Here is a 25,062-nt window from a genome sequence, read left to right on the forward strand (position 1 = left end):
TTACGTATAGTAAAACCAACTTTCCAATAGTATCATAAATATCATACAAAACTAAAGCAGTTAAATTAGCATATAGTTTATGTAATTCAATATTACGGAATACCTCAATCTCAAAGCTCAAAGAGTAAAAGGAAAATCATAGTTGAACTGCAGTAAAGCTATATAACTTTCAGAACATAATAAATTACACCATAATAAAGAGATTGTATACAATATTATTTATGAGATCGATAAGGAGAATTGTTTACTTGAACTAATAAAAACTATCAAAATTTTGGTTAGGTGCAAGGACACCAATTGCCAAGAGCTTCTTTAATAACAAAATTTTAAAATTATGATATGTATAATATAGTCAATTAAAAGAGGTAATCAAGTTTAATTTTTCCTTACAAAATATGAATTACTTGAGCTGACATAACAATTAGTAATTAAAACTATCTATAGAGTGAAAATAATTTTAAATTAATAAAATATTAATTGATATGAGTTAGAATGCCAAACCAATTTTACGTGATGAATACACCTAGCCAAATAACCTGCACAACATTCATAAATGAGTCAATTTTATGCCAGTGATCAGATATGAGACACTAACCAATAATCATATATGAGACATTATAAATAAAATTACAATTGACAAACTTTCGAGTAGAGTTGTTTATCAATTATCAACAATGCACGGACAAATATATGTTTAGACACTAAAGAACAAAATCACTTTGTTTTTAAGGCAAAGTAAATTATCATGCAACAATTCTATATAAAAAAATATTGTATATCAAAAGGAGAAGATTTTAGGAACAATCATGTAGTAGCTATTTATAACGGCAAATTGGAATAAAATAAAGGAGAAAATCTTAAAAATATTGACTTGCACGAACAACCATTATTATAAAACTTCAACAAAATAGTATAGGGTAAAAAATTTATATCAAATCACAAAAAAACTTTCTTATGCAGACATCGATATTATAAACATCTTATGATAAAGAATATAGAATAAGGACTACTTATATTAAAAAAAAGTGCTAGCTTCTCCTAATTCTAGACTGTTTGGTTCTAAAATTCTAGAAACCTAAAGTGAATCTAAAACCTAAACAAAGTGAAGACACAAAGTATTGACTGGTAATTTAAAAATCCTAAACCTACGATCAATAACAACAACAATAACAACAACGACCCAGTATAATCTCACAAGTGGGGTCTGGGGAGGGTAATATGTACGCAGACCTTACCCCTACCCCGAAGGGTAGAGAGGCTGTTTCCAGGAGACCCTCGGCTCAAAAAAGCAACAGGAGCCGATATATTAGTACCATAAAAATGCATAATAAAATACCAGCAATATAAGAGATATGAAATACAGAATACGAAATACGAAATAGATGGTTGGTATAGTACAACTAGCAGGTAAAGCCCTGCATCAATAGACGACCAATGACATTCTTAGTCTAACTCCTAACTGGCTAGTCTCACTCTATTGTGCTGTAGAAATATTCACAAGTTTCCCCTAACCTACAACCTTAATGCTCGACCTCCATAATTCCCTGTCAAGGGCCATGTCCTCAGTAATCCTAAGTCGCGCCATGTCCTGTCTGATCACCTCTCCCCAATACTTCTTAGGTCGCCCTCTACCTCTCCGCGTGCCCACTACAGCCAGTCGCTCACACCTCCTCACCGGTGCATCAGTGCTCCTCCTCTGAATGTGCCCGAACCATCTGAGTCTTACTTCCCGCATCTTGTCCTCCATGGGGGCCACGCCCACCTTCTCTCGAATATCTTCATTCCTAATCTTATCCATCCTTGTATGCCCGCACATCCACCTCAACATCCTCATCTCTGCTACTTTCATCTTCTGGATGTGTGAGTTCTTTACCGGCCAACATTCAGTTCCATATAACATGGCAGGCCTAACCACTGCTCTATAAAACTTACCTTTTAGTAACGGTGGCACTTTCTTGTCACACAAGACTCCCGACGCTAACCTCCACTTCATCCACCCCACCCCTATACGGTGTGTGACATCCTCGTCAATCTCCCCGATCCCCTGAATAACCGATCCAAGGTACTTGAAACTACCCCTCTTGGGAATGACTTGAGAGTCAAGCCTCACTTCAACTCCCGCTTCCGTCGGCTCAACTCCAAATTTGCACTCGAGGTATTCCGTCTTCGTCCTGCTCAACTTGAAACCTTTAGACTCAAGAGCATGTCTCCAAATCTCTAGCCTCTCGTTGACGCCGCCTCGTGTCTCGTCAATTAGAATAATGTCATCAGCAAATAGCATGCACCATGGCACCTCCCCTTGAATATGATGAGTCAGTGCATCCATCACCAGGGCAAATAGGAATGGGCTGAGCGCAGACCCTTGGTGCAACCCCGTAACAACTGGAAAGTGTTCAGAGTCGCCTCCTACTGTCCTAACCCGAGTCTTAGCTCCAGCATACATGTCTTTAATCACCCTAATATAGTCAACCGAGACCCCTTTATCCTCTAAGCAGCTCCATAAGACCTCCTTAGGAACCTTATCGTATGCTTTCTCCAGATCAATAAACACCATGTGGAGATCCTTCTTCCTATCCCTGTACTGCTCCACCATCCTCATAATAAGGTGGATAGCTTCTGTGGTAGATCGCCCCGGCATGAACCCGAACTGGTTGTCTGAAATAGACACTGTCCTTCGCACTCTCATTTCTACCACTCTCTCCCAAACTTTCATGGTATGACTTAGTAATTTGATACCCCTATAGTTGTTACAGCTCTGGACATCACCTTTATTCTTATACAACGGAACCATTGTACTCCATCTCCACTCTTCAGATATCCTATTAGTCTTGAATATAACATTAAACAATGCAGTAAGCCATTCCAAGCCTGCTCTACTCACACACCTCCACAGTTCAACCGGAATTTCGTCTGGCCCGGTAGCTCTTCCCCTTCTCATCTTACGCATTGCCTCTATGACTTCATCGATCTCAATGTCCCTACAATTACTTAATTCATGGTGACTGTTGGCATTCCTCAATTCCCCAAGTATAATATCTTGATCCCCTTCTTCACTTAGAAGTTTATGAAAGTAGGTCTGCCACCTTCTCTTTATCTGGTTATCTCCCATCAAAACTTTGTCGTCGTCATCTTTTATGCACCTCACTTGGTCCAGATCCCGAGTTGTCCTCTCTCTCGCCTTAGCGAGTCGGAATAACTTCTTCTCCCCACCTTTGTTCCTTAGTTCTTTATAGAGACGAGCAAAAGCTGTCGTCTTAGCCTCCGTCACTGCCATCTTCGCCTCCTTCCTAGCTACCTTATACCTTTGACTGTTCGCTCTTTTCTCCTCCTCGTCAGTGCTCCCTACTAACCGCAGGTAAGCCGCCTTCTTTGCTTCCACTTTACCTTGAACAACTACATTCCACCACCAATCAGTAAATTGAGACTAAATTGAATCCTAAACCTACACCAAAGAGACAATGTAAATTGAATTCTAAACGGACACAAAAGGGACAATAGACGGTAGACCAACACAAAAGGGGACAACGAAAAAAAAATACCATAATTTTAAAAAAAGAATTTTAAGAATCCTAAAGCTAAAGGAAACAAAAACAAAAGAATCCCAAACAATTATAAACTCTAAGCAAGTACACGGCAATGTTATTTTTTCTCCCAAAATAAAAAAATAGTTATTATAATTACAATTTTATTCAACATATAATGTATTTACTAAGGATAAAAAAGGCGAACGACATTTTGATAAGACCTTCGTGATAAATAAATATAGATATAGATATAGATAAATGGCTAAGAAGGGACGAACACTCTACAAAAAGAAATTGTACTTTCAAGATATTCTTGAAATTGTTAATACATTCAGGGGTAAGATGGTACATTCGTCTCTCCATAGAAACACGTACAACACAAGTGTAAGAACACGTGTGTTGTTCTCCTCCCGGTAAAACACGTTTATCATATAAATAAACATAGATACTAAACCTTTTTTTCTCTGAGGATTACGAATTTAGTAGTCGGTGGTGTTCTTCCATGTCCGTCTCCTATTTTTCTCTCCGGTTCTCCAAAATTCAAGCTAACTACGTTGAGTGTTGGTTGGATTTTCCGAGGTCTTAGCCCATTTCTATTGGTGTAAGCATAATTTGGTGGGTACATATGAGTTCCTATTCTTTGGATATAAATTTCTGCCGAAAGTTTTCAACTATATTCTTCGTTGTCTTTGGTCTTTGTTTCAATTGCGACATAAATTGGTGAGCATGTGAAACTTTAATTTTAATATTCTGAGCGATTACTGACTTAGGAATCTTCATTCTGCTTTGAGGTTCTCTATGGATTTGTGCTTTTTTCTTCTTCTTCTTCTCCTCCTTTTTGTTCAATTAAGTGTATTATTTTGTATTTGTTTATGGCGGATACATATTTGTTTTTCTTTTTTGTCTTACTGTAAGTTTCATTGTGAATTTTGTACATGCATTTGATTATTTGTTCAAATGCCTCTTGAAAAATCTCCGAATAGGTACATGCTCTGTTGAAGCACTCCTGCATACTGATGTAGCTAAAGTATTTGATAATATGCCTAAAACAACTTTTTTATTAGCTTTTGAAATAAAATTCATTTGCTTACTTTTCGAAAAAAATATTCAGTTGCTTCCACGTATGTTTCTATTGCAATATAGCAATCTAGCTTTGTTTTAATTGAAGTTAGATATAAGGAAAGGCACTTATGATCCCCATGTTTTTATTGCAGTTCGAAGTTAATTTGGCAAGAGAATAAGGTGAATGGGTCCAGAAATTGATTCAATAACATGTTGATTCTTGCACAGTTTTGAATAGCATTATGATACTGAAGAGCAAAAGATTAATGTACGGAAGAGATGTGTTGTTGTAGGATGAAAGCATGGTAAAAAATAGTATAAATACAGTTATTTAATAGCATTGAAGTCATGGTCAAGAAGGTGAGTGATGGATTATAATAAGCCGCGAAAACAATTCCAGTATCAAAATCACATGTAATCTAGACAATTAGCATAAACGGAATTTTACGGGTTACCTCTTGAAGCGTGAACAAAGCTCCTTTATCACGTGAGCTTTCAATTCCACAGCAACTCAATGAATTCTCCACCACCCGCACGATCACGGTTTTCGAACGTTCCACGGTCTTCTATTGTGTTACTCAAATAATACCCGAAAATAGCAATTTCGTGTGGGCAAAATTTTCTAAGGAAAAGGGGCTGAAATTCGGCCACCATGTGCTCTTCCTCTAGGTGGAAAACCTTATGTATTTATAGCACATGTTTTAAAGGTTAAAATCCTTTTCCAAAACCTGTTGGGTTTTCTTTTCCACCAGAAAAAAGATTCCTTTATTTCCTATTATTTAGGCACAGTAGGGACCACATAACTTAATTAACAAGGTTTTCAATTATGGAATTAATTTGTAATTTTCGAAATTAATATCCACCATAATTAATTACGAATTACTCCACTAAAAGTTCGTAATTGCACTCCTTATTCAATTTCGAAATTCATCCATTAAATCTTATTTAATTCCCCATGTTAAGATTCAGATACTAATTAATTAAATTAAATTACTCACGATTTAAGTTATTGATTATTTTCTTTAGACTTTCGTTTAACTTATTTCATGTGTCGGATATAAAATTCATCGGTCGGTTTACACATGAAAACTTATAACCTTTCATAAAGGTGTATCATCAATCTCTAAACCAAGACATGGATTCCATCAACTAATTATTATTTCGTCAATGTACATTATTATTATTATCCAATGTACCAGGCATATTGACCCACGAAAGAATCTCACCCTTTAATAAATCAAAATAATAATAATAATGTACAAAACTAATAATAATTATATCAAGATTAAGAGTATAAGTACATTTAATGGCTAGAGAGTTTATTTTATTAAGTCAGTATAAAATACTTATCTCTACTTGGTCCGTTCAATACATACAAAATATACTTGCACAAGAAGTTGAAATTAAACCATTCCCATAATCAAGATAAATTATATTTAATCTTGTGCTACAATCATTCCTGATGGTTTGTCCAATTCCATCATTAGATTGTGAACTCAAGCTTTATACTTATAAGAACCGATGATTTAATCTTTCGTGTATAAGCTAAATTCTATGCACTAAATCATCTAGTATATAAGTAAAGGATACAAACTAATATATGATCTATTTAAAAGTTTATTAAAACTGAATAGACAATTGTTTCATAATAAATATTATATCTAAACCAAACCCATGATTAATAGTATATATCCCAACAATCTCCCACTTAGACTTTTAACCATGACAATTATTAGAATATACTATATCCAAATGCATGGTTAATAGTATATGCCCCAATACTCACACTTAGACTCATAATCATGCATCTACAACTTTCTCAAGCATTCTTTTACATGACTATTAAAAGTCTTCACCAAATAAGGTTTTGTTAAAGAATCTTGCCAAGTTATATTTGATGCAATATTTGTCCAGTAGTGCTTTGTCGTAACTATCTAGTTTGGTATTAAACTCTTTAGGGATCCTGTTACCAAAACTATCCCAAGAGTATGCACCGAATTATGTTTTTCTTTAGCATTCTCCCAATACGATGAAGTACTACTAATATTACCTTCATTACCTTACGAGATTGAAATATTAGTGACTTCTACTATAGTGTTCACTGTTCAAACATTACTCCCACTCGATAAAGGCATATCATGTCTATTAACGTTCTCCCACTACTTAAATGCAATGGAACGTCAATTCCGACGTGTAGGTTTTGATGTTCTTGAGCATCTAGTTATTTCTTTGCCCAGTTCATGTAAAAATAGTTTACTTCTAGGAACATGTTTTATTAAACAGTCCTTATCTAGAAAAATGCATTTGTTTTAACAATTGCCTTATTTTCTTTAGGAAAATAAAATAAAACTACATTCGTTTTCTTGGATATTCACTAAACATGCACCTATTCATTCTTAGTTCCAACTTACATATCCGCTTTCTCTTTCAGCATATTTGCAGGACAATCCTATATCTGAACATGCCACAGACTGAGCTTACATCAGTCCACTGTTCTATAGATGTCCCAGGTGCTAACTTAGAAGGAACAAAATTCAGAATGTAATTTGCAGTTTCCAAGAAATATTCCAAAAACAAATAAGGCAAATCTGAATAACACGTCATTAATCTATCCATGTCCAAAAAAGACTTATTTCTTCTTTCTACTACACCACTCTATTATGGAGTTTACGGTGTAGTCAATTGAGATGTAATCCTTTATTCTGATAAGTAACAAAAGAACTCTTTAGAGAGGTGCTCACTACTACAATCAAATTGCAGTAACTTAATATATTTCCTTGGTGCTTCTCCGTTTCAAGTCTTAAAATCTTGAATTACTTAATTCATTAAGACTTACGGTGCATCAAATAAATATATTAATATTTTGAGTAATCATTTATGAACGTCACAAAAATACTCAAAACTATCTCTTACCAGTATGTTCATTTAACCATACAAATCAGAAGGGACTCATTCTAATTTATCACTTGCTTTATTTTCTTTGGAAGGGAAACAACCTTTAGTCAAATTTCCTTCCAAACAGGATCCACAAGTTGATAGTGCCTCTACTTTCAATGAACCTTAAGGTCCATCCTTGACCAACTTGAAATCCTATCCAGATTAATATAACTTAGACAAAAGTGCATAGATAAATTTTACTCAATTTTGAAGAACATATTCTCTTATGAGGTAGACTAATATTGTTCTGTTCAGGAGAGACATCAATATACAATAACAAGGTCATGCATTCATGTACTACAAGAGATAAAATGTTTATCAAGCTCAATAACTCAAGAGTTATTTGAAAAATAAAATAAATATCCACCTCTTATTTTACCCAGAAACTGAATTCAATTCCTTCTAACAAAAAGTACATATATTGCATCCTTTAAATTAATGTCTTATCACTAAAAGAAAATTTTAATAAGTAATACGACAAATTGCATAAAATCATCGTAGAGTTGAGATAAAAACATTAAATAGATCATAATAAGTCAAAACACTGAATATTAAAATTCAGACTGCATTCAATATTTATATACATACATGCATCTTGAATAATAAATTTTGATGGGAAAGAATCATTCATGCAAAGTATATTATATAATGCAAGAATTATACAATCCAAAATAAATAGAACCAACTCAGATGGAGAGTATACTATTATTTTCAGTCAATTGTATATAACCTTTTAGTACAAAAATTTTAAACACACCACACATATATGTCATGCATCTTAAATAGCAATTTCGATGGGAAAAGAACTACTCATGCAACATACATATGTAATGCTAGATTATTCACTCCTATAATTAAAACAGACGCAACTCATATGGAGAGTATACTGTTAATTTAAGTCAAGTGAACATCATAATTAATAGCTCTAGTTCCATTGATCCAACATGTATACTCAGATGAAGAGTAAGTACACGATATCAATTACTAGTATTTCACCTAGTGAGCTTACATTAAATTTATCCGATATGGAGGAAGACCTAAAGTCAACGCGTAAATTTATTACTCACTTGAAATTAATAGTGGAAGACCATAGAAATATATTTCTATCACCACTTAATCATGATTGTATTTGAGTTACAAAATTGATTCAACCCTTTAAACTCAGATAAAAAATTAATACAGGTTATCAATAACTAGTAACTATATCCAGTGAGTTCATAATAAATTTATCCGATATGGAGGAAGACCTAATATTAACGCGTAAATTTATTATTTCACTATAAATAAAAAATGGAGACCATAAAAGTTAATTCCTATCACCACTTTATCACAACCACGAACTTTTCTCTGAGTATTAAGTTTCATAATTAAAAAAATGCTCAATACCCAATTTAAATAGTCTTAAAACGCTAAAATTAACGTTTTTCACTACATAGCAATGAGTATTGTTCACTGGGCTATTTCCGATAAACCTACCAAATTTCAGATCAATCGGAGATCGTTAAAATCACAATCTCTAAAAATTGCAACCATATTTGAAAAATTATTTTAAGAATTTAAAATATGACCTACATTCTTATCATATACCAATTCATGACAAATCAACATGCTCTATCATATTACAGATTAGATATAAATAAAATGATAGAAATAATTACTTTTCGTATGTAAATCACATTTAATCCGTCAAACCTCCAAACAACTCATCTAAACGATCTCGAATCGTCAAAATACGATGTGATTCACTACATAGAAGTGAGTTCTTCTTAACTGATCGTTTTCGATGATCCTACCGAATTCCAAGTCATTCGGAGATCGTGAAATTCACGTTCGCCAAAAACTTGACCAAATTCGAATAAATTATTTTTGGCGTAGTTAGGATTAAATCCATGTGATTTGCATTCTTGCTATATATCATATCAAGTTAAATCATCATGTTTCAGATTTAACACAAATATAGCCGATATATAAAGAATAATTTTTCATATTTATAACAAATTCAATTTAATAAACTGCTTGAAAAATCATCTAAACGACCTAAAAATGTCAAAAAATAACATGATTCACTGCATAGCAGTGAGTTTTTCTCACTAGATCGTTTTCAATTAACCTACCAAGTTTCAGGTCAATCGGAGTTCGTCAAATTCATGACCACCAGTCTGTAACCAAACTCGGAGAACAACCATTTTAAGTAGTTTAATGAATTAAGATAAATATGATATTGATTTCCATTCTCCTTATAATTATACTATGAGCTCAAGGCATATATTCTGTTCTTCCTATTTCTAGGATACATGATATCTCTTTTTGCAATAAATTATCCTTTTATTAAATACCCAAGAACCTAAGTGTCACGACCCCGATTCGCCCTCCGTGAACCATCGTGATGGCACCTAGTCTTTACGACTAGGTAAGCCTAAATTGCAGAAGATAAACCATTTGTGGAATAAAAATAATTTAAAACAGAAATAGAGTGATATAACAACGTTTAAAAGTGCCGCTCGGCATACACAATATAAATTCTCGAAACTAATACTTTTTCCCCAAAACCCAGAAATCCATGAATCACAAGCTACGAATATAATAAAATGTTCTAACTCCAAAATGTATACATCAATAGAAAAGGTAGAAGGACTGTCACTACAAGATAGAATGGAAAGGGACTCCTCGGTCTGCGGATGCGGCAGATATACCTCGAAGTCTTTGGAGCAGTCGCCTCACCTCAAGGGTGATAGGACTGAGTCGCAGTACCTGGATCTGCACATGAAAAAATGCAGAAAGGGCATGAGTACACCACAACGGTACTTAGTAAGTGCCAAGCCTAACCTCGGTCGGGTAGTGACGACGAAGGTCAGGGCCCTACTAAGATAAAATAAAAATATAAGGTATGACAATATAAGATAAGCAGTACATTTGAAAGCTAACAATAAGAATTTAATACCGGAAAACGAGGAATTCAATAACTAAAACAGAGGAAAAACAATCATAAGGAAATAACCGGGGATCTCTCAATATCCCGAGGATCTCTTAGTACCCTCAATATATGCCAGGGATCTCTTGGTATCACGAGGATCTCTCGGTATCCTCAATATATGCTAGGGATCTCTTGGTATCCCGAGGATCTCTCGGTATCCTCAATATACGTGCTAGGGATCTCTTGGTATCCCGAGGATCTCTTGGTATCCTCAATATATGTGCTAGGGATCTTTCGGTATCTCGAGGATCTCTTGGTATCCTCAATATCTGTGTTAGAGATCTCTCGGTATCCCGTACCTCAGCTTAAATCATAAATACGTACAGGGGATCTCCCGGGATGCCGTCTCGTAGTCCCAAAGTAAAACACGCAGCAACAACACAAGGAATACTCATTTAAGCTCAATTTCGTACCAAGTAAACAGGTAATTCTAACCTAACATGCTTCACGTAATACAATTAAGGCAGGTTAAACAAGTAAGCAATTAAGTCAATTAAACATGCTTTCTAGGCTAATAACAGACTTAAATTGCAAGTAGTATAAGACAGGAAAAAGGAACACAATTAAAATTACTTAAAGAAAACTTTCAACAATTAGCTCAAGTACGCACTCGTTACCTCATGTACAAGGCACTTCAATTATCAAATATACCAAATCCTAAGGGGAAGGTCCCCCACACAAGGTTAGGCAAGTCACTTACCTCGAACCAACTCAAATCAATATGAAATCACGCTCTTGCCATGACTACTTAACTCCAAATGACCCAAATCTATTCAATTCAAGTAACTGATTCTACAAGGAAATTCTAAGCTAATACGCAAAATTAAGTAAAATGACCAAAATGCCCCTCGGGCCCACATCTCGGAATCAGGTAAAATTTACATTTCCAGAATCCTTACACTCTCACGAGTTCATTCATACCAAAAGTACCAAAATCGGACCTCAATTAGTCTCTCAAATCATCACTCAAAGGCCTCTAATTGGTCAAGCCCTAACCCCCAAATTACCACTGATTTTTCATTAAGTTTTATGCTTATAATGATAAAAATCACTCCATTAACGAGTTTAGAGACTAAAGAATCTTATCTCCTCGAAATTCCCTTGAATTCCCTCTCAAAAAATGCTCCCCAAGCTTCTTCCCGTTTGAAAAGAGGTGAAAAATGGCTAAATTTTGCGAAGGCAAGTATTTATATGTTTCTGCCCAGCGATTACCGTATCTGCGGTCAAGGGAGCGCACCTGCGGTCCCGCACTTGCGGAAGAATGCATCACAGGTGCAAAAAGTCACTTAACGGGTTGGGTCCGCATCTGCGGTCGCTTGGCCGCATCCGCGGCACCGCATTTGCGAAAACCCAGCCGCACCTGCGGATCCTGGAGCCCTGGGCCAATCTTGATTCTGCGGCCTCATAGCCGCTTCTGCGGCGCCGCACCTGCGGTCCCATACTCGCAGGTGCAGTTATGACAGAAAACCAACAGCTGAAGCTGCAACTCCAAACTCCAAAATCCTTCCGTCAACCATCCGAAATCATCCCGAGGCCCCCAGGATCTCAACCAAAGGCAACAACAAGTCTAATACCACTATCGAAACTTATACCAATCCTTAAAACAACTAAAACAATATCGAAACGACGAATCAACCACGGATTCAAGCCTAAAAATTCCAAGGCTCTAAAAATACACTTTCGATCAAAAAGTCTATCAAACCTCATCCGAATGACCTAAAATTTTGCACACACATCACATTCAATACTACTGAGCTACTCCAACTTCCAGAATTCCATTCCGACCCTCGGATCAAAATCTCACTATTGAACCGGAAACTCCAAAAATTCGACTTTCTGCATTTCAAGCCTAAATTAGCTACGAACCTCCAAAACACAATCCGATCACGCTCATAAACCCGAAATCACCCAACAGAGCTAACGAAACCATCATAATTCCATTTCGAGGCCGTCTTCACACTGTTCCGACTATGGTAAAGTTTCCCAAACTTAAGCTCTCATTTAGGGACTAAGTGTCCCAAAACTCTTCGAAACTCAAAACAGAACATCCCGACAAATCAAAATAACAAAAATAAACACGGGGAAAGCAGTTAATAGGGGATCGGGGCATTAATTCTTAAGACGAACGGCCGGGTCGACACATCCTCCTACACTTAAACATTTGTTCGTCCTCGAATGAGAATAGAGTCATACCTGAAGTAGTGAAAAGATGAGGGTAGCAGCTGTGCATATCCTGCTCTGCCTCCCAGGTTGCCTCTTCGACCGGCTGACCACGCCACTGAACCTTTACTGATGCAATGTTCTTTGACCTCAGCTTTCTAACCTACTTGTCCAATATTGCCACTGGCTCCTAAACATAGGATAGATCCTTGTCAAACTGGACTGAACTGAAATCCAACACATGCGACGGATCGCCGTGATACCTCCGTAGCATCGAAACATGAAACACCGGGTGAACTCTTGCCAAGCTAGGAGGTAAGGTTAGCTCATAAGCAACCTCCTCAACACGCCGCAATATCTCAAAAGGGCAAATAAACCTTGGACTCCACTTTCCCTTCTTCCCAAATCTCATAACGCCCTTCATAGGCGAAACCCTAAGCAGAACTCGCTCTCCAACCATATAGGAAACATCACGAACCTTCCGGTCCGCATAACTCTTCTATCTGGACTGGGCTGTATGAAGTTTATCCTGAATTAACTTAACCTTCTCCAAAGCGTCCTGAACCAAGTCTGTGCCCAATAATCTAACCTCACCCGGCTCAAACCAATCCACCGAAGAGCTACACCGCCTACCATATAAAGCCTCATATGGTGCCATTTGAATGCTGGACTGATAGCTGTTGTTGTAGGCAAACTCCGCCAATGGAAAGAACTGATCCTAAGACCCTCCAAACTCAATCACACACACACATAGCATATCCTCAAGAATCTGAATAGTGCGCTCGGACTGTCCGTCTGTCTGAGGGTGAAATGTTGTACTCAACTCTACCCGAGTACCTAACTCATGCTGAACGGCCCTCCAAAATCGTGATGTGAATTAAGTACCTCTATCTGAAATGATGGAAACTGAAATACCATGAAGACGAACAATTTCCCGGATATAAATCTCCGCTAGGCCCTCCGAAGAATAGGTAGTACACACAGGAATGAAGTATGCGGACTTGGTTAGCCGATCTACAATCACCCAAATAGCATCGAACTTCCTCAAAGTCCGTGGGAGCCCAACTACAAAGTCCATGGTGATCCGCTCCCACTTCCACTCCGGAATCTCTATCTGCTGAAGCAACCCACCCGGTCTCTGGTGCTCATACTTCACCTGCTGACAGTTGAGGCACCGAGCTACAAATCCAACTATATCTTTCTTCATCTGCCTCCACCAATAGTGTTGTCTCAAATACTGATACATCTTCACGACACCTAGATGAATGGAGTACCGCAAACTATGGGCCTCCTCTAGAATCAACTCCCGAAGCCCATTAACATTGGGTACACAAATATGACCCTGCATCCTCAATACCCCGTCATTACTAATGGTCACTATCTAGCATCACCATGCTGAACCTTGTCCTTGAGGACAAGCAAATGAGGGTCATCATACTGACGCTCTCTGATACGATCAAATAGGAAAGACCGAGAAACCGCACAAGCTAGAACCCGACTAGGCTCCGAAAGATCCAATCTCACAAACTAGCTGGCTAAGGCCGGAACATCCATCGCCATAGGCCTCTCTGGTGCTGGTAAATAAGCCAAACTCCCCAAACTCTCTGCCCGGCGACTCAAGGCATTGGCTACCATATTGGCCTTGCCTGGGTGGTACAAAATAGTGATATCATAGTCCTGTAGCAACTCTAACCATCTTCTTTGGCGCAAATTTAGATCCTTTTGCTTGAACAGGTGTTGCAAGCTCCGATGATCGGTATAAATCTCACAAGGAACCCCGTACAAATAATGACGCCAAATCTTCAGGGCATGAACAATGGCAGCTAACTAGAGGTCATGGACATGGTAATTCTTCTCATGTACCTTCAACTGTCTGGACGCGTAGGCAATCACCCTACCGTCCTGCATTAACACCGCTCCAAGGCCAATCCTCGAGGCATCACAATAGATCATGTAAGACCCCGAACCTGTAGGCAATATCAAAACTGGGGCTATAGTCAAAGCTATCTTGAGCTTTTGAAAGCTCGCCTCACACTCTTCCGTCCCACTAGAATGGAGCACCCTTCTGAGTCAATCTGGTCATAGGGGCTACAATCGATGAAAACCCCTCAACAAAATGATGGTAATAACCCGCCAAGACAAGAAAACTGTGAATCTCTGTAGCTGAGGATGGTCTGGGCCAGCTCTACATGACCTCTACTTTCTTCGGATCCACCTGAATACCCTCACTCGACACCACGTGGCGTAAGAATGCCACAGAATCCAACCAAAACTCACATTTGAGAACTTAGCATATAACTTCTTTTCTCTTAAGGTCTGAAGCACTGTCCTCAGGTGCTGCTCATGATCTTTCCGACTCCGGGAATACACCAGAATATCATCAATAAAGACAATGACGAACAAGTCAAGATACGGCCGGAACACACTGTGCGTCAAATGCATAAAGACTGCTGGGGCATTGGTCAGCCCAAATGACATAACAAAGAACTCGTAATGACCATACCGAATCCTGAAAGCAGTCTTTGGGATATTTGGCTCCCGAATTTTCAACTGATGGTAACCTGAGCGCAAGTCAATCTTAGAAAATACTCATGCGCCCTGAAGCTGGTCAAATAGATCATCAATACGAGGCAAAGGATAACGGTTCTTCACTGTAACCTTGTTCAACTGGCGATAATCAATACGCATACGCATAGAACCATCCCTTTTCTTCACAAACAAGACAGGAGCACCCCAAGGTGATACACTAGGCCGAATAAAACCCTTATCAAGTAATTCTTGTAACTAATCCTTCAACTCCTTCAACTTAGGAGGAGCCATACAATACGGAGGAATGGAAATGGGCTGAGTGCTCGGCAACAGATCAATGCCAAAATCAATATCTCTATCAGGCGGCATGCCCAAAAGATCAGCTGGAAACGCATCGGGAAAATACCTTACTACTAGGACTGAATCAACTGAAGGGGTATCAATACTGTTTCGCACATAAGTTAAATACGCGTCACACCCCTTCTCAACCATTCGCTAAGCCTTAAGGAAGGTAATAACTCTACTGGGAGTATGATCTAAAGTACCCCTCCACTCAATATACGGTACACCTGGCATAGTCAACGTCACAGTTTTGGCAAGACAATAAAGAATAGCATAATGGGGCGACAACCAGTCCATGCCAAGATAATATAAAAATCTACCATGCTGAGCAACAATAAATCGGCTCTGGTCTCAAAACCACTAAGATCAACCAAACACGACCGATAAATGTGGTCTAACACAAGAGAATCTCCCACATGAGTAGAAATATAAATAGGGGAACTCAAGGAATCCCGAGGTACACCCAAATGCGGAGTAAAATAAGAAGACATATAAGAGTAAGTGGAGCCTGGATGGAATAGAACCGATGCATCTCTGTGACAAACCAGTATAATACCTGTAATGACAGAATCGGAGGCAACAACCTCGGTACGGGTAGGAAGGGCATAGTATTGGGCCTGACCTCCCCCTCTAGTGCGACCTCTACCTCCCCGACCTCCACCTCTGGCTGACTGAGCAGGTGGGGTAGCAACTGGAGCTGTAACCATATCCTGAGAACTCTGCGGGGTGCGCTGTGGCTGAGAAGTCTGTGGAGGTGCACTCCTCCCAAGTCTAAGGCAATCCCTTACCACATGGAGGGTGTCACCACACTCAAAACAAGCCCTGTGAGGATGTGGCGGCTGTGATTGGCTCGGGCTAGGTCGGTTGGAATGACCTCTGAAAGCACCCCGCGCAGGAGACGCGCTAGACACCAAAGGTGCATAATAAGGCTCCTGAGGCCTAGGAGGAGCTGGAATACCACTGGCTGCTGGAAGAGCTGAATGAACAGGGAGACTTATATAACCCATACCATGACGACTTGCAGCTGGGGCACGGGCACCAGAATAATGGCCCGACTTTCGAGACCTCTTGGCCTCCCTCTCCTCTCTCTCCCTAGCATGCATACCCTCAATCCTCCTAGCAATGCTCACCATCTGCTGATAAGAAATATCCATCTCCAACTCACGAGCCATACTAGACCCGATGCTAGGAATAATGCCCTCAATAAACCAGTGAACCCTCTCGCGAATAGTAGAAACCAAGGCCGGTGCATGTCTAACCAAACTAGTGTAACAGACATCATACTTTGAGACAGTCATAGCACCCTGGCGCAAATGCTCTAAGTCTGCGCGCCATGCGTCCCTGAGGCTCTGAGGTACATACTCTCTTAGGAACAGATCTAAAAACTGAGTCCAAGTCAGTGAAGCAGCCTCATCCGGACTGTCTAACTCATAGGTGCGCCACTACTCATAGGCGGCTCTTCGAGCCTGGAAGGTAGTGAAGGAAACCCTGCTCGACCCTGATATACCCATGGTACAGAGAATGCAGTAACATTCATCTAGAAATCCAAGAGCATCATCCGATGCTAGACCACTGAATACCGAAGGCTTGTACTTCTTGAACCCTGTCAAGCCTCAGCTGCTCATCCTCGGAAACCACTACCCTGTCCTCGGGCTGGTCTCGAACTGCAAGCTGTACAGGAATAATCTCTGGGACCTGCTTAACATGCACTCCGTCACGACCCCAATCCCCGGTCGTGATGACGCCCAACACGATGCTAGGCAAGCCCGACCAATTTGTCACTCACAATTCCTTAAGTAGGATTCATTACCAATTATTAATAGGGTTAAATGCAAAATTAACATAATTATAACTCTGTAGCAATAGATAAGTAGTACGGAAAAATCCATAAATTATCACTATAAATCCCACTGATCTGGTGTCACGAGTCGAGAGCCTCTATTACTAGTCTGTGTAGCAACCTATACATAGAGTTGTCTAGAATGCGGAAAATAAAGAGGATAAGGAGAGAAATCGGGTCCTGCGGACGCCATCCAGCTACCTCGATGACTCCGGAATAAGCTGAACAGTTGTAGAAAGCCCAAACTATGCCTCCGGGATGCCTGTATCTGCACACATGGTGCAGGGAGTAAAGTGAGTACTTCAACTCAGTGAGTAATAGCAATAAATAATGACTGAAGGAAAGAAAACTCGTAAAAACACTATGCAGTTCTATATTTAAACGGTGAGAATATCAAAAACAACAACTGAATGAAGAAGTCAGTTAAAAGTCCTTTAAACCAGTATTCATTTCATTTACTCCTCACGATAACCGAATTCATATTTGTACTGCTGCGGCGTGCAACCCGATCTACATAGTATACTGCTGCGGCGCGCAGCTCGAGTGCGCAGCCCGATCCATATATATATATATACTGCTGCGGCGTGCAACCCGATCCGCATAAATATATATACTGCTGCGGCGTGCAGCCCGATCCATATATATATATATATATATATATATATATATATATATATATATATATATCTACTACTTCTACTACGGCATGCAGCCCGATGCAAGAATAGTCGAATGCGCTCACTAGGGGTGTGCAGACTCCGGAGGGGCTCCTTCAGCCCAAGCGCTAAACTACTGCGGCGTACAGTCCGACCTATATAATATACTACTGCGGCGTGCAGTCCGATCCATATAATATACTACTGCGGCGTGCAGTCCGATCCATATAATATATATACTGCTGCGACGTGTAGCCCGATCCATAGCATATCAAATACCCTCACAATGGGGTTCTCGACCCCTCTTAGTCAATATAGACTTGACCTCTCGGGCACACTAAGATAAGACGGGGTTCTCAACCCACACGTTACTCTCATTAGGATTTAACAATTTCTAAGCTGGTTCATATTATGTTTATCAGTTAAGAACATGACTGAGGGTATGATTCGACCATAAAAGTGAGGTCAACCAATACAAATGCCCCCTAAGGGTTCTACAGATCGGCACAAGGCCCCAAACATGACAACTAGCCCATAATATAATGATATTAATTAAGTCTCATTCAAAAGTACAGTAGAGTCATCAAACGGGATGGACCGAGTCCAAACCCCCAGTAGTAACAGACCCCACGCTCATCATACAACATGTGTCTCATCTCAACATAGCACCACGTTGTGCAAATCCGGGGTTTCAAACCCTCAGAACATCATTTATAACCATTACTCACCTCAAGCAGGCCGAAATCCTAGCTCGCTACTCCCTTGCCTCGCAAATCAACCTCCTCGAGCGTCGAATCTGGTCAAAACCACAAGTAATACGTTATAATAATCTAAGAGAATACAACCCAATCGAAAAGACTCGAAAAACATCGAAAATCACGAAGTTGGCAAAACCCGAGCCCCGGGCCCACTTCTCGAAAAATCAGAAAATTCACATCACCGGATTCCTTATCTCGCCACGAGTCTATACATATCAAATTTACCAAAATCACAGCTCAACTGCTCCCTCAAACCCCATATTTTTATTTCAAAAGTCAATCCCTAATCTTTCCCTTTTTAATCAAATTTCCATGAATTTAGATATTGAATCTACAATTAAATGATGTTTTTAGGTCATTTGACTCACCTCCAATCAATCCCAGTCGAAACTCTCATTAATCCTCGTCCAAAAGCTCTCAAGTATGTTCAAAAATGGAGGAAATGGGTTTGGGTTCGCGGATGAAATGTTTTTAACATTTTGCCCGGATCACTGTAGCTAACTCTATGCGATCACATTCAAGCCCCTGCGATCGCATAGACCAAAATCTACAGCTCCAGAATTAACCCTATGTGATCACATCCTATACTCTGCGATCGCATAGCACAATGACCTTAGCCTATGCGATCGCACACCTGCTCCTGCAATCGCATTGAACAAATTTTCCACAAAAATCCCGGATTAACTTTACACTGTGCGATCGCATGCCTCCCTATGCGATCGCATTGAAAAACCAAACAACCCCTCAAAAATGCTTCTATGTGATCGCAATCGCACTCCTGCGATCGCATAGAACAAATATCTGCAACATTTCAGCTGAAAAATCTACAACTTCCAAAGGTTAGAATTGGTCCGTTTGACCATCCGAAATCACCCCGAGGCCCCCGGGACCTCAACCAAAAGTGTCAACCCATCCTAAAACATCATCCAAACTCATTCCAATCATCAAAACACATCCAACAACACTAAAACCATCAAATTACATCGGAGTCAAGCCTAAATTTCTTAAAAGCTTCCGAAATACGCATTTGATAAAAAACCCGACCAAAACACCTCCGAATGATCTGCAATTTTGCACACACGTCCAAAATCACCTAACAAAGCTACTGCAACTCTCGGAATTCCATTCTGACCCCCGTATCAAAATCTCACCTACCAACCGCAATTCGCCAAAATACTAACTTCGCCAATTCAAGCCTAATTCTACTCCGGATCTCCAAAATCAATTCCGATCACACTCCTAAGCCACATATCAACCCCCAAAGCTAACCGAATCACCGGAAATCACATCCGAGCCCTCTAACTCAATAGTCAACATCCGGTTGACTTTTCTAAAACAAGCCTTCCTTAAAGAGACTAAGTGTCTCATTTCCTATCAAAACCAATCCGATTTAACTCTAACACACCGAATACCGACAACGAAACATGAAGAAGCATAAAATGGGGGATACGGGGCGGTAACTCACATGACGACGGGTCTGGTTTTTACATTCTCCCCAACTTAAACAAACGCTCGTCCTAGAGTAGGTCAAGAAACATACCTGGGGCCTCAAATAGGTGAGGATATTTGCTCCGCATCTCCCGCTCGGTCTCCCAAGTAGCCTCCTCCACGGTCCAACCTCTCCACTGCACCTTCACCGAATTGATATCCTTTGATCTCAATCTCCGAACCTGATGACCCAAAATAGCCACTGGCTCCACATCGTAGGTCAAATCATCATCCAACTGGACCATGCTGAAGTCTAAAACATGAGACTGGTCCCCAACATACTTCCGAAGCATAGAAACATGGAATACCGAATGCACATTCGACAGGCTGGGTGGCAAAGCAAGCTCATAAGCCACCTTCCCAATCCTCCGAAGCACCTCAAAAGGCCCAATGAACCGAGGACTCAACTTGCCTTTCTTACCAAACTTCATAACACCCTTCATGGGCGAAACCTTCAGCAAGACCTTCTCACCACTCATGTAGGATACATCCCGAACCTTCCGGTCCGCATAACTCTTCTGACGTGACTGAGTCGTACGAAGTCTTTCCTGAATCACCTTCACTTTTTCTAAGGCATCCTGAACGAAGTCTGTTCCCAACATCCTAGCCTCACCAGGATCGAACCAACCAACTGAAGATCTACACCGTCTCCCATACAAGGTCTCATACGGAGCCATCTGAATACTCGACTGGTAGCTGTTGTTGTAGGCAAACTCTGCAAGCGGTAGAAACTCATCCCAAGAACCTCCGAAATCAATAACACAGGCGCGCAACATGTCCTATAGTATCTGAATAGTGCGCTCGGATTGTCCGTCCGTATGAGGATGAAATGTTGTGCTCAACTCTACCTGAGTACCCAACTCTCTCTGCACGACTCTCCAAAACTGCGAAGTAAACTGAGTACCTCTATCTAAGATGATGGAAACCGGAACACCATGCAACCGAACAATCTCCCGGATATAAATCCCTGCCAACCGCTCTGAAGAATAGGTAGTACACACAAGAATGAAGTGCGCGGACTTGGTCAGCCGATCCACAATCACCCAAATAGCATCAAACTTCTTCAAAGTCCGAGGAAGTCCAACCACAAAGTCCATAGTGATCCTTTCCCACTTCCACTCAGGAATAACCATCTGTTGAAGCAAGCCACCCGGTCTCTGATGCTCATATTTCACCTGCTGACAATTGAGACACCGAGCTACAAATCCCACAATATCTTTCTTCATTCTTCTCCACCAATAGTGCTGCCTCAAATCCTGATACATCTTTGCGCCACCCGGATGGATAGAATACCGCGAGCTATGGGCCTCTTCCAGAATCAACGCTCTAAGCCCATCCACATTGGGTACACAAATCCGGCCCTGCATCCTCAACACACCATCATCACCGATGGTCACATCTCTGGCATCACCATACTGAACTCTATCATTAAGGACAAGCAAATGTGGATCATCATACTGGCGCTCTATGATGCGGTCATACAAGGAAGACCGAGGAACCACACAAGCCAACACCCGACTAGGCTCTGAAATGTCTAATCTCACCATCCGATTGGCCAAATCCTGAACATCAACTGCAAAGGGCCTCTCCCCAACTGGAATGTATGCCAAACTCCCCATACTAACCGCCTTTCGGCTCAATGCATCGACCACCACATTGGCCTTCCCGGGGTGATACAAAATGGTAATATCATAATATTTGAGCAACTCAAGCCACCTCCGCTACCTCAAATTAAGATCCTTTTGCTTGAACAAATGTTGAAGACTGTGATGATCAGTGAACACTTCACAAGATACGCCATACAAGTAATGCCTCCAAATCTTCAATGCATGAACTATGGCAGCCAACTCCAAGTCGTGGACGGGGTATTCTTCTCATGGGGCCTCAACTGACGAGAAGCATAAGCAATAACTCTACCCTCCTGCATACACAACCAATCCCAACTCTCGAAGCATCACAATACACAGTATATGAACCTGAAGCTGATGGCAAAACCAACACTAGAGTTGTGGTCAAGGCTGTCTTGAGCTTTTGAAAGCTCTTCTCGCACTCATCCGACCATACGAACGGAGCACCCTTCTACGTTAACTTGGTCAAGGGCGATGCAATGGATGAAAATCCCTGAACAAACCGGCGATAATAGCCTACTAACCCAAGAAAGCTACGATTTTCTATGGCTGAGGACGGTCTAGGCCAACTCTGAACCGCCTCTATCTTCTTTGGATCAAACTGTATACCTTCGCTGGACACCACGTGCCCCAAGAAAGCCACTGAACTGAGCCAAAACTCACACTTAGAGAATTTTGCATAAAGCTTCTCCTCCCTCAATCTCTGAAACACAACACTCAAATGCTCCACATGCTTCTCCTGACTACGCGAGTATACCAGAATATCATCAATGAATACTATAACGAATGAATCAAGATAAGGCCGGAACACGCTATTCATCAAATGCATGAATGCTGCCGGGGTATTGGTTAGCCCGAAGGACATAACAAGAAACTCATAATTACCATATCTGGTCTTGAAAGCAGTCTTAAGAATATCTGAATTCCTGATCTTCAACTGGTGATAACCCGAACGGAGATCAATCTTGGAGAATACCCTCTCTCCCTGAAGCTGATCAAATAAATCATCAATACGAGGCAAAGGATACTTGTTCTTAATTGTTACTTTGTTCAATCTCCTATAATCGATGCACATTCTTATTGTGCCATCCTTCTTCTTCACAAATAAAGCGGGCGCACCCCAAGGTGACACACTAGGCCGAATGAACCCCTTATCTAGGAGTTCCTGAAGCTGTTCTTTCAATTCCTTCAACTCTATTGTGCCATACGATACAGCGGAATAGAAATGGGCTGAGTGCCCAGCACCAGGTCAATACCAAAATCAATATCCCTGTCCGGTGGCATGCCCGGCAGGTCTGCAGGAAAAACATCGGGAAACTCCCTCACAACTGGAACAGAATCAATACTGGGATTCTCAGCTCCAACATCCCTCACAAACGCTAGATATGAAAGGCAACCCTTCCCAACCATACGCTGGGCCTTCAAGAAAGAGATCACTCTACTAGGGATATAATCAGTCACACCACGCCACTCGATCCGCGGTACACCCGGCATAGCCAAAGTGACTGTCTTAGCATGACAGTCTAGAATAGCACGGCATAGAGATAGCCAATCCATGCCTAAAATGACATCAAAATCCACCATGCTCAATAGCAATAGATCCACTCGGGTCTCCAGACCCCCAATAGTCACCACACACGACCAGTACACACAGTCTACAACAACAGTATCGCCCACTGGGGTAGATACACGAACAAGTAAAGCAAGAAACTCACGGGTGTACCCAAATAACGAGCAAAGTATGATGACACATAAGAAAAGGTGGAACCGGGATCAAATAATACAGAGGCATCTCTGTGGCTGACTGAAACAATACCTGTAATGAGAGCATCCGAAGCAATGGCGTCGGGTATGCTTGGGAGTGCATAGAAATGGGCCTGACCGCCCCCTGATCGACCTCCCCCTCTAGGGCAACCCCTGGCTGCCTAACCTCCACCCCTAGCTGGCTGGGCGGGTGGCGAAGTAACTAGAGCAGAAGTCGAGGGCTGACCCCTCTGCTGATATGGGCTAGCAGCACGGCGAGGACACTCCCTCCGCATATGCCCGAACTCTACACACTCATAGCAACTCCCGGGTGCTGGGAACTGGGACTGAAGGAACACCTCGTGCCAGAGTGGCTAGCTGATGCACTCGGCCTGGAAGAACCCTGAGCAGATGGAGCACAAGACGAACTCTGTGCTGGAAGAGCGCTGAGAGATGGATGACTCTGCTGAGAACCCTGATAACCACGACCAGAAGATCTACCTCGGTACTCAGGTCGAGCTAACTGAGCGGACCTGAAAGAACGACCCCGACCCTGCTGGAAATGGCCCCTCGAAAGAGCACCACTGAAACTGCCAAAACCTCGAGGCCTCTTGGCCTTCCTCTCCTCTCTCTCCTGACGGCGAGCCGTCTCAATATCACGAGCAATATCAACTGCATCCTCGAAGGAAATACCCAGAACTCTCTCTCGAGTCATCAGAATACGAAGGTGATAATTAAGACCATCCACGAACCTCTTAATCCTCTCCCGATCAGTCGGAACTATCCATGAGGCATAACGAGCCAACTCAGAAAATCTCGCCTCATATTGAGACACAGTCATATCTCCCTAGCGAAGCCACTCAAACTGTCTATGCAGTTCCTCCCTTTGAGACTGCGGTATCCACTTCTCCAAGGAGAGAGTGGAGAACTCCTGCCAAGTCAAAGGTGTTGCACCTGCCGGCCTACGCCGCTCATACGCCTCCCACCAAGTGAAGGCCGCTCCAGGAAACTAAAATGTAGTAAAAGCCACACCGCTGGACTCAAGAATCCCTACTGTCCGAAGCATACGCTGACACTTGTCGAGAAAACCCTGGGCATCCTCGCCCTGAGCACCACTGAAAGAAGAAGGCTGAAGTCTACTGAACCTCTCGAGACGACGCTGCTCATCGTCCGGCATAGCTGGTACTACGAACTCCTGAACTGGCACCACTGGCTGAGCTGGAGGTGCCTCTGGAGTCTGTAATCCCTGCACTACCTGCTCAGGTGTGCGAGCAGCGGGAGTCTGATTGCCTCCCCCAGCCTGTGAAGTCGCTGCTGCTGTAGTGGCTGAAACTGCCTGAGCCAGGCCAGTGCAAACTGATAAGATCTGTGCCAAGACCTCCTGAAGACCTGGAACCACGATAGGCACAGCTGGTGCCTGA

The 25,062-nt window shown here is 41.1% G+C and overlaps 1 protein-coding gene and 1 long non-coding RNA gene across 2 annotated transcripts; one reads left to right on the forward strand and one right to left on the reverse strand.

The window, feature by feature from the left end:
- Window positions 1-4,004: 4,004 nt before the first annotated feature.
- LOC104234919 (uncharacterized) lies at window positions 4,005-5,049 on the forward strand. The gene is made up of 2 exons (XR_713089.2): window positions 4,005-4,139; window positions 4,739-5,049. It is a non-coding gene; the product is annotated as an uncharacterized lncRNA (long non-coding RNA).
- A 15,250-nt stretch (window positions 5,050-20,299) lies between these two features.
- On the reverse strand, window positions 20,300-24,482 carry LOC138869283 (uncharacterized). Its single transcript, XM_070146889.1, has 4 exons — window positions 24,001-24,482; window positions 22,476-22,641; window positions 21,119-21,379; window positions 20,300-20,695 (listed from the first exon to the last, which is right to left on the reverse strand). Exons 1-4 carry the CDS (start codon window positions 24,480-24,482, stop codon window positions 20,300-20,302), a joined length of 1,305 nt encoding a protein of 434 aa, XP_070002990.1.
- Window positions 24,483-25,062: the final 580 nt, after the last annotated feature.

This window comes from Nicotiana sylvestris, chromosome 5 (assembly GCF_000393655.2).
Source record: "Nicotiana sylvestris chromosome 5, ASM39365v2, whole genome shotgun sequence".
Taxonomy (NCBI): Eukaryota; Viridiplantae; Streptophyta; class Magnoliopsida; order Solanales; family Solanaceae; genus Nicotiana; species Nicotiana sylvestris.